We start from the raw sequence: 11,045 nt of genomic DNA, 5'->3' as shown, positions 1-11,045 counted from the left end.
TGTCTTTTTAATTGGGAAAAATGTATCTTACATAACACTATCACAGTGGCTGAATGTCTACACTAGGATAAGCAAAGTGTTCAGATGGATGATGAGCAGGACGTCTGTCCACGTACAAGGGTTGGATCGACATGATAATTGTGTTGATAACTTCTCTGGTGTTTGCATACCACTACGCTTACATAACTAACTAGTAAACCAGTCCGAACGTGACGTCCTTTATGGTTGGTACTGAAACGCTTGATGGAATGCCAAAACAGGTTTGTGACCCAGTGTTCACTAGTGTAATAATGACGGTGTTAAACGTTGATAAACGTCGAGAGGTTATAGAGTTAAGGGTTGGTTTGCACTCTTGACTGTCTGGACGAAGTATCATCTGGGGACGCACATACAGAATGCACAATTGAAATGACACTATATATTTTCCTACAGTAGGCCTCTATACCCTTCACCGCATTGTAGAAGCCTTAATGTATGGAAATGCATACTTCAGCTAGAATAGTATGTAGAGGGAAACCCGGAGTTTTCTGCGATTATAATTTGTAAGTGTTTTATCTGATCAGTGCTGAAACACGAACATATCCTTTGTGGAGGATATCTGTGAAATCACGAGGTACCATCCGTCCTGTTGAAAGTGTTTTGCACAGTTTTGTCCAACTCTGGGACGTACTTTGACGACGCTCCCTGCTGCTGGTAACGTTTCATTCTACCGCGTCTCCAGCAGAGACCGCGCCTGCGCACCTCGCACTCAGCCAGGCTTCACCATCTCTCTCTCCATCCTCGGCCCCGCAGCAGCAGCAGCAGCAGCAGCAGCAGCAGCAGTCAGTGATAATAAGTCTCAGCGCAGTAATGGAGAAGTAGTGACGGAGACGCCAGAGAGTGAAAGCCGTGGGGAAGTTGAAGAAGTGAGGTAGCGCTCTGCACTGGGCCGGACATCTCTCCTCGGAACACCGCTGTCTGCAGCCGCCGTTGTTGTGTCGCCCAGAACCCTCTAGTGATGGAGAGAAAGGTATGCGCGATTGTGTTGTTTTGCTACGTTGCGTTTGCGCCGTGTTATGAATATCGGTGCGCAGGTTTTGGGTCGCCGCTGCTCTCCACATCCACCATTAAAACTCATATTTTCCAAGCCGGCCCACACCGGGCTCTTCCGGCGCGGTGCCAACCGGATTAGTGCGCACCCGAGCTTTTTCCGTCTGGCTTCAATTTATTGTGCATGTAAAGATGCTTGGGCGTACTGTCGCTTTGTGTTGCATTTAAAGCGATCTGCACGTTGTACACTGGCACTGTATACAGTCTGTAGACGTTGTGCGTTTAAGTATTAGGAATATGGCGTGGTGCGCGGGCGCTATTGACCGGGCTACGTTAGCTTCACCCTGTCTGCACCACCCCACCTCCACCCTTCCCCTCTACCTCCACCCTTTCCCTACCAGACGCAGACATGAGCGGCTTGTTAACCTTGGCTGGTGGGGGGACCCGACATTGAGAGGGGGTGCCCCCTCTGTCTCCATCTCCCAACACTTGACCCAGGTTCCCTTCCTCCCCTCCCGTCTTCCCTCCCTTCCTTCCTTCCATCCGTACTCCCTTCCTCCCTATGTGCGGCCAGTGGCTTAACAACTCCGTTGAGTTTATCAGAAGGGAGATTGTAAAGAAGTTTCCTTGTTGTAATGGTGCTGATGTGAAGTGGAGCTATCTGAAATGTACTATGATAGCCGATTTTAATCCTGCTATTTCACAGTTAAACGTTCTCTGTTCTTCTGGTAGGTACTATTTCTTATAGTAGATATTTAAACTTTCTTATTATTCAACCATGGTGTAAACCCACATTCAGGGTGACCTGCATAATATAGAAAATAAAATAAAATATTATCTTTAAGTTAGATTTGACTTGAAAACTGAAAACTGCAACACAACAATCTATTTGTATAGCATTAATTACATTGTAATTATGATATTGGTGTAGAATTGTTTGAGCTTTATAAATGTATGGCGTAGGCCTCTATGTTTGTGATTTTCTTCCTCACATTCTATTCAATCCAGTAATGCAAACAGTGAATACTTGTAATTCTTCAATAATAGCATAATAGCTGCCGAGGGATGTGAGCGAGAATAATGGTTGTGTTAGGGGAATAGTCGGTCCACTTTCGTTTGCCTGTGGTTTCAATTCCCTTCCGTTTCTATATTAGTTGTAGATAAGTCTCAGTATGAGGTCTAGTTCATTTTTCGTTGGTCATATTCCACACAGGAAAGCCCATATTAGATCATGTTCCTGCCGCTGCTGCGGGTCATTACTTGTGTTTCCCTGTTCAACACAAAGCCCGTCGCACACAAGAGATTATTGATGGTCTGAACTTGATGCCGATAGCATGACATAACTCCTCGGCTGTTGACGGTCTCTTCGGCGGATCGCAAGTGTTTGCATCTCCTGGTTCCCCGGGCGCAGGGAGAGCTTGTTGCTGGTGTGCTGAATGTTGCGTTGTGACGCGACTTCTCCTTTTACATCTCGACGGGGCCCCGGCTCTCTCCCCCCGCTCAGGTCTGCCTTCTGGCAGTCAGACGATCCCCCCCTTGGGTCACACGAAACGGCCACCTCCCGGGTAGACCACCACGTTCCTGGTCGGTGCTGGTGTTTTTCCAGGGCTGCACATTGATCAGGGAAGATGCCAGAGCGAGCAATAGAGAGAGACAGACAGAGAGAGAGAAACAGAGAGAGCGCGCTGCGTTATGCATATATCTACCCTCCAAAGAAAATCGCTCTCCCGATCTAAAAGTTTTCTGCGCCTCGTCGCTTGAGTTATGTGTTGGGATGAACGCACAATGGACCACTTCCTTTTTTGGCAGAAGAGGAATGTGTGTGCTGGATGAATCGCTGACTGGCTGCTTGTTCTCCATGCAACAAGAGATGTCTCAGTACAACTCAGACCCATTAGAACTACTGATGTTGCCACGCAGGGCAGGACATAGTGCAACACTACTTCAATTAATACACCGCTAAATGTAGAGCACCATCACGGTTAGTTGAATGTGTATTCATACAGGTGAATCTCATTGCCTGAAGTGCACAAACATGGCCAGTCTATAAACGATAATGTCGAGTTTTCCTAGATGGACTGTTGTTGAACGGAAGACAGAATCATTCCGGCTGTGTAGACGTTTCTACACTCACGGGATTACCCCTTTAGAATTTACAATTTTATCCCATTTCAAACCCAGTTCGCCAACTCAATTGCATATGACTTTCGCACAGCTAAAGCCAAAATTACAGAGCTGGGTTTTTAATAACTATCCACCCCTATGAGCCGACCCAAAGCACGGCCGGTACTTTAAATATAGTTCCTCTCTCCGTTTCCCGCCTTTTAATTGGACAGATGTCTGATGGCTTGGTGGGCCGAGCGGGGCATAAAGAGGCTTGGCTTCAGCGGCCCGGCTGACCCATTTAGATGCAAAACATTCGATCACGGGCCGGGTCCCCGCCATGACCGGACCGTCTGAGCAGGACGACCTGCAGCGGCGCATGCAGCCGTGCAGCAGTGCTGCATTATGCTGCAGAATGCAATTCTGTCCTTGTCTCTCCGGGGCCGCAGACCAACCAAATCTCCACACTGTATTATTTATGATGCGGCGGGCACTCGAGCTCCACTGTACTCTATGTTCCAGGAGAGCGAGTTTCTTTGGGTTAATGAGGCAACTGATCCAGATCTAGTTGGGACCGGTGGAAACCGGATTTAGATCGGGTTTGGACCGGTAAAGACCTGCATCTACTCTGCTGACCGGGGCTGATGGTAACACGGCCCAACCTGATCAGAAAAAAAATACTCAGAGGACCCTGCTTGATGACCAGGAGGAGGAGAATGGGTTGTTTGTTTCTCTCTCTCTGTCTGTCTCTCGCCCTCTTTCTCGCTTTCTCTCTCTCTCTCTCTCTCTTCCTCTCCAGTCTGCTTAAAAAAGCGATAAAGTCAATTCAGAAGTGAGCTGGAGAGGAAGTAGAGAGAGGGAAAGAGAGAGAGAGAGAGCGGGAGGGAGAGAGATCAGGGTTTCTAGCCAGAGGAATATTCCACATATTCAACCACTGCTGTTTTTCCGCTAGATGGAATGTAACACACACCGACTGAGAATTACTTTACCACTGTGATCCGAGTTTCAGATCTCAGTCCAGACCCTGAAACCACTAACCTTAACCCCTGACCTTCTAGGCTAGGGGCCCATAGCTAACAGTTAGCCTAGCGATGTGGGCTAGCTGTAGCCGCGCGGTCGTTGGAGTGTTAAATGTAGCTCGCCGAGGCCTCGTGCTCCAGTTTCAAACACCCTCACTGCAGTCAGGCTTCCCCTCCTCCCATTGGCTGGGAAGTGAGGCAGAATATGCCGTTGTCATGGCTACAGCAAACAGGAAATGCCCATGTATCAGGTAAAGCCTGGGGGGTTTGTTCCAACGCTACACTTTTTCTCTTCTCAGGAGGGGAAAGGGAACAAATCTTACTAATAGCAGCCGACCCTCACCCTAGCAAACACTAAACCTAGCCAACGCTAACCATACCCAAAGTCCACCCGAGCTAGCCAGGCTTAAAGACGTTTCATCCACAAACCAACCTCCCGATCCAAGGCCAGAAAAACAAGCCCTTTTGTGTAGCCGCGACGACCGGGACGCTTAGCATAACAAACGCTCACCGCCGCGGTCCGAATTCTCACCGCGGGATCAGAGCGCTCCGAAGAATTCTAATTCTAGTGGCCATTCTGTCGTTGCTCACGGCAACAACGGGTTCTGTGCAGGTGCAGGTCCACCTCCATTTCAGCCCCCCCCCACCCTCCTGCCAGGGTTAATCCCCGGGGATAAAGTGCAGGTCTGGGGTCTTTGTACAGTGTCTTTGATGAGGCAGCAGCCATTGAGCGGCGGCCCCGCGTTGGGCCTTTAAGAAGCTTTGTTTGGAGTTCCTGAAACGCGGGGGAAAGGGAAAAAGGCGAGGGGCCCCGTAGAGGGAGGAAATCAGACGATTCCACCGCCTCTCACCGGGCCCTGCCCCCCCAGCCCTCCGTCTGGGAGCTGAAGGGAGGGTATTATGGTCTGTCGACCTGGCTACACCTCAACTAGAGACATGCTACTCTGGTTTTGAAGGACTCGTGTGCTGCTGTAGGGGAATAGGCCTGCTTCTGGTTGCAGTCTCTCTCTCTCTCTCTCTCTCTCTCTCTCTCTCTCTCTCTCTCTTTCTCTTTCTCTCTCTCGCTCTCTCTCTCTCTGGTCATCCCCTCTCTTTATCCTCTGTTTCCTCCTACTCTGTCCCTCTCTGTCTATTTCGTTCTCCATTCTCCCCAATCTCACTTATTCTTTCCTCTATTGTTCCTTATCTCTCAGCCTCACTGTTTCCTCTCTATCGTCTCTTGTCCTTCACTATTAACTCTTCCTCCCTCTCTCTCCCTCTCTTTGTATCTGTGTAATTCTCTCTCTCTCTCTCTCTCTCTCTCTCTCTCATTTATGTCTTGAGGGAAGGAGTTAACTTCTGTGAACCCTCCATTTTATGGATGTTTCATTCAGCAACTCGCCATCGACCCTCGTTGTCTGGGTTTCGGTGAAATGCTACGCAGGGCCGTGCCAAGCAATTATACAGTGTTCTAATCCATTTATCTCTCGCTCTCCCTCCCTCTCTCTCACTGCATAAATATCACCACAGTCACATGACCCACAGAACTAACTGGTTGATGTTGGTTTGGCTTGTGTTCTGTATTAACATAACACTCACACACACCAGTAAACTGTACTGTCCCAGATTAGTTTTTTTTTTGTCCCTTTTGTCCTAAATCCATGTTTGTAACTGGCAAACCCTTAGTAAATCGGTTGTGTTATCTGTGCCACCATGTTCAACGATGGCCAACGTTGTCGCGCCCGATGCTACCCGTCTCCCTCTGGTGGCCGGACAGGGAACTGGGTGAGAGGCCCCTCATGATAAGTCAACGTCCAGATGGAAACTTTGCTCTAGCGACGTTTGGCGCTTAACCCCAGAAAGAAGATTTAACAGTGGTTAATGATAACCTCATACCGAATGACTATGATTAATTTAAGAATAATTAATTTAAGCAACCTCTCTTGTGGTCGTCTATATTTCAATTGAGAATCTTGTCCTGCCGGGTCAATGAGTTGATGGCTACTGGTAGCTAGCTAGGAGTTCCCCCTGTTGGCCATTAACAGCACTGCTGCCCACCTCCCCCTCCGTTACCGTTAACTGAGACTGGCTGGCTCCGGTGATGGGGACGGTGGGGTGGGGATCCGCAAGGGGGGGACCCCGACACTCGAGGCCAAGTGCCATCGACCGACTCAGTGCGACCGAGTGCCGCGTCGTGTCTTTGTTATAATTTATCCACGTGCCGTGGCGGCTGCATCGCTCGGTCAGGAGTTCAGATATCTACCTTGGATTAAAAGGGAAATTGCCTATTATTTAGTAATTACCAAACTTTTTTTTAAAGTGACTTTTTTTATGCATTTATTTTAAACAGCAGTCCATATAGTCCTATTATTATACATTGTATTTATTAGCTTGCTCATTTGTGCTGACTATCTGGGTTATGGGGCCGGATTGATTTGGTTGGTTCTGTTATCAAAATCATTTTAATTTGCAGTTCTAACATCCTAACGGCGGATGGCGCCACTTACACACTACCTTGCTAACTGCAAATGTTTTTCAATAATTTGCAAGAGAACCACCGTGTCCCATCAATAGATGGCCTGATTTCAGATTGTCCGACAGAAGGAAAGAGGCATAATGGTTAAATCATTAATTTAAAAGACGATGACCTTACCTGTTCCTAGTTTTCTGTCAGAGAGAGAGACGATGGTAAAGAGAGTAAGAGAATGAGGAGTATAACAGAGACCTATAGAGATCATTATTTTTTAATTAAATAATTTAAATGATTCAATATTTAATTCATGTGTATAAAATAATGCAAATGAATATGTCATTTCTTACTTTCTGTGTTATTTGCATGTTGGTTTCTTAGCATGTTAACTCTATTATTTGTCCTGTTTGATTATTTGTTAGATTTTTATTTTTTATTTTATTGAAGCTTTATTGATTTTAATTGTATAGAGTGTAGACGAGAGAGAGAAGGAGAGTAGGAGACAAACCAGCTTGTTTGTGATTGGCTGGTGAGACGAGGCTTTGCATAACAAACCAGGAAGCTCAGAACCAAAATGAATAACCAACAAATTCTTGAAAATCTGCTCCACTATAAAAGATGAAATACGACATACAACATGTTTCGCCAATTACAGAAATGCAATAAATCGCGATGGTGACATATGTTGACAAATGATGATCGTAAACACTCCTTATTTCTACATTCTGAAATATTGTGTATATCAAACATATATTTTCATACAGCCTAAATATTTCTACAATGATATAAAATAAATAGATAAATATTGCGATGGTTGGAAGTTTTATCAGGTTAAGGTGCTCACTCATAGTACTTGTTACCCATGGAAACGGTATTCACCTGTTCACCGGCATGAAGAACTGACCTAACGCCCATGACACAGTGACCTTGCCTACTCTGCCAGCTGCTGTGTGTGGGTGTGTGCGTTTGTGTGTTTTTTGTGTTTTTGTGTGTGTTTGTGTGTGTGTGTGTGTGTTTTTGTTTGTGTGTGTTCGTGTTTCTGTTTGTTTGTGTGTGTGTGTGTGTTTGTGTGTGTGCGTGTGTGTGCGTGTGTGTGTGTGTGTGTGTGTGTGTGTGTGTGTGTGCGTGTGTGCGTGTGTGTGTGTGTAGCATGTCCAGAGTAGTGGGTGAAAGGTAACTAATGAGAAGCAGCGGAGTAACCCCTGAAACAACACGTGGACACATGCACACACACACACACACGCACACACACACACACACACACACACACACACACACACACAGGGGGCAGGGAGACAGGAAGTGAAGGTGCTCTTGACAAGTGGCTTGCACTGGCACTTCCTTTTGTCAAGTGGCTCTGAAAGAGATTAGCATATCTATTAGCTCCTCTACTACCCTAGCTATTAGCTTGCCTATTAGCATGTCTGTTGTTGAGAATGGGAAGGGGTCATTCACAGACTGACCGATGCCCTTTCTGTTGGATAGCAGACATCTTGACACATGCTCGCAAAACACACGCACGCACGCACGCACACACACACACACACACACACACTCACACCCTGTCGGATGGTAACATGTTCACCATGCGAGGACCTTCATAATAAGCAACGCCGGCCCTTTAAGAGCGGCATGCCTTTTTCAGAATGAGTCTACACTCAGGGCTGTGTGTGCGCTGACTGCGGGCCGTGATTGGTCACTGGGGGGGGGGGGTTGACTAGCGCCCCCCCCTCCCCCCAGTAGGAACAGCAGCCTCTTATCTACCAATGGAATGCAACAGCTGTGTGTGTGTGTGTGTGTGTGGCGGGGGGGGAGTGCAGCCGGGTGGGCCGCCTCCAACCCCCTTGCCAAGCCCCCGCTTCCCCCCCCCTCCCCCCCTTCCAAACCCCCAACCCTCCTCCCTCTTCTCCCCCTCCTCCTCCTCACCCCTCCCCCTTCCCGAAGCGCTCCTGAAAGGCAGCTCAACTAAAAAGTGAGCGAGACGGAGCGAGCGAGCGAGCGAGGGAGAGAGAGAGAGAGAGAGAGACCAGAGGGTAGAGCTGCTCCGCGCTGGAGCGAGAGGGAGAGAGAGAGAGCTAGAGCGAGAGACACAGGGAGAGAGGGCGGGTGAGAGAGGGACGAGCAGCGAGCGGAGTGGAGCTACACACACAAAGAGAGGAGAAAGTGGAGCAGGGGAGTGTGCGGCGCGCAGGAGAGAGACACAAAAGAACGAGGGGGAAGGAGGCGCGGGGGAGACGTTGGCATGGAGGAGACGGCCGGGGGGGCCAGGAAGGCCACCAAGAGCAAACTGTTTGAGTTCCTCGTCCACGGAGTGGTGAGTGTCCCGCGTGTGCGTGTGTGCGTGTGTGTGCGTGTGTGTGTGTTCAGGAGAGGGCACATGGCGGTGTGTGTGCTGTGTGTGTACTGTGTGTTGTGTATGCAGCTGCTTGTGTGTGTGCTCTGTTGCCGTTTGTATGGACAAGAGTGTGTGTGTGTTTGTGTGTGTGTGTGTGTGTGTGAGAGAGAGATAGGGGGCTGGCCATGTGAAGGTTATTTCTAGTGGTCTGGACCGCAGCCGGGCGAACGAAGGAGAGGAGAGAGAGAGGGAGGGAAGGGAGGAAGTAGAGGAGAGAGGGAGGAAGTAGAGGAGAGAGGGAAGAGAGGAGGGAGAGGAGAGAGGGATGGAGAGGAGAGCGGGAGGGAAGGAGAGGAAGAAGGAAGACAACAGCGGAGCTAATTGGACGAGCCGTCTCCACGCAGCGGTCCCGCCGCCCGGCGACGGAAGGACTGAGCATGCCCGCGCCAGGGGGGAGGGGAGAGAGGGTCCGGCCAATCAAAACAAACCAGCCGGCCGGCGAAGGATGGGGGGGGGTCGGGTGTCGGAGACGTCCGAGAGGAACGTGAGCTTTTGACGGGAAGTTGGGGGGAATCTCTCTGGACGGAGGACTCTGGCTATCTCTGGAGTAATCTGAGCGCTGGTGACATGTGGCGGGTGAGGGGAGCGTAGCCACGGCAACGGGGTCGGTTACCTTCAACTGACCGGCGGCAGTCTGAGATCTGGGGTTGTATCGGTGATCTCGGTTCAAGAGATCACCGAACTGTTAGTCCAGGTCTCTCTTGAACCATGTCTCTGTTGTTTCAGGACCCTGTTAGTCCAGGTCTCTCTTGAACCATGTCTCTGTTGTTTCAGGACCCTGTTAGTCCAGGTCTCTCTTGAACCATGTCTCTGTTGTTTCAGGACCCTGTTAGTCCAGGTCTCTCTTGAACCATGTCTCTGTTGTTTCGGGACCCTGTTAGTCCAGGTCTCTCTTGAACCATGTCTCTGTTGTTTCAGGACCCTGTTAGTCCAGGTCTCTCTTGAACCATGTCTCTGTTGTTTCAGGACCCTGTTAGCCGAGGACTCAGTCGGTTGGACCAGGTCTGGTGGGTCCAGGTCTCTGTTAGTCTTGAAGTCCCAGACCGGGTCACTAGGCGGTTTAAGTAGCAGACCCCAGAGTCATGTAGTATCCCGGTGTAACCGGACACTAGTTCTTATTTTAACGACGTTCCGCGTCCGCACTTGGCTGTGCTGTCCCCCAGCGCAATCACACACACAGCCAACCAATGAAGCTGTCATAACGCCTCCACAATAAAATGATAACCTGCTGATTTATGGAACCACAGACATTACTCATCCCGCTATCATTCTGTAAACCTGTGTGGCTTTTATTTTGTTAGTTTTAAAGTCCAGACTGTCATGGAGAAGAAGATGGATCTGTTTTAAACATGACCATGTGGCCATGTTGGCTCGGGTCTCGTGGCGCGGCGAGGGGAGTCGAGGTCTCGCCAGTTCTGGTGTGAAACGACCGGGTTTGAGTGATTAGCCAATCAGAGTCTTCCTCCACAGACCAATTAACCTTGATGGGACTTTTGAGGCTCCCAGCCAAAATACTTTCTCCAGCACCTCCAGCTCCTCCCCCACCTCCTCCTTCTCATCCACCACCTCCTCCACCACCACCTCCTCATCTCAAACCCCAACCTCCGCCTTTTATTTGCGGGTCTGGAAGAGTGTCTCTATTACAGGAGGTAGGTGTGAACACAGAGTGAAACATCTGTCTTCACCCCATGTCCTCAGATGTGGAAGGTGTCGAGTAGAGTCGTCGAAAGGTGGGGATGTGGAGGTGAGAGATCTTTACAATCTAGGCTAAATCGAACCTCTGCGTCAAACTGCCACCAAGGGTCTCTTAAGTCTGTGCTTGCCTTTATTGTTTCCGCGTCAGGGATTCTGAATGTAGTCTACCAAAAAGTCGCCACAAGTCACGAATTCAGTGACAGCCGGTTGTGTTCAGGATGTAAAGTTGAGGATTCGTATAAATCAAGATAAACTCTGCCGTCATAAATGAATGGGCAGAGGCAAGTCGTCTGTCGCCTTGACATGTAGTTTCACATTCGAGGACAGGTGCGTTGCCCTACGGCAGCGTTGGCTA

General features: G+C 49.1%; 1 protein-coding gene across 5 annotated transcripts in view; it reads left to right on the top strand.

Moving 5' to 3' along the window:
• The first annotated feature begins 865 nt into the window (after nt 1-865).
• The window catches only part of smarcd3b (SWI/SNF related BAF chromatin remodeling complex subunit D3b), a 32,170-nt gene continuing 21,990 nt past the window's right edge, over nt 866-11,045 (top strand). For 4 of the 5 annotated variants that reach the window (XM_079754249.1, XM_079754248.1, XM_079754246.1 and 1 more), the window contains exon 1: nt 8,816-8,914. In XM_079754249.1, the coding sequence (XP_079610375.1) occupies nt 8,843-8,914 (72 nt within the window). In that variant the 5' untranslated portion in view covers nt 8,816-8,842. Of the gene's footprint in view, nt 1,010-8,815; nt 8,915-11,045 lie in introns of those variants that run through there. The other variant, XM_079754247.1, reaches the window with a different exon arrangement.

Source organism: Pollachius pollachius, assembly GCF_949987615.1.
Source record: "Pollachius pollachius genome assembly, chromosome: 17".
Lineage (NCBI taxonomy): Eukaryota > Metazoa > Chordata > Actinopteri > Gadiformes > Gadidae > Pollachius > Pollachius pollachius.
The sequence above is the reverse complement of the archived record's forward strand: the minus strand, read 5'-3'. Positions and strand labels throughout refer to the sequence as shown.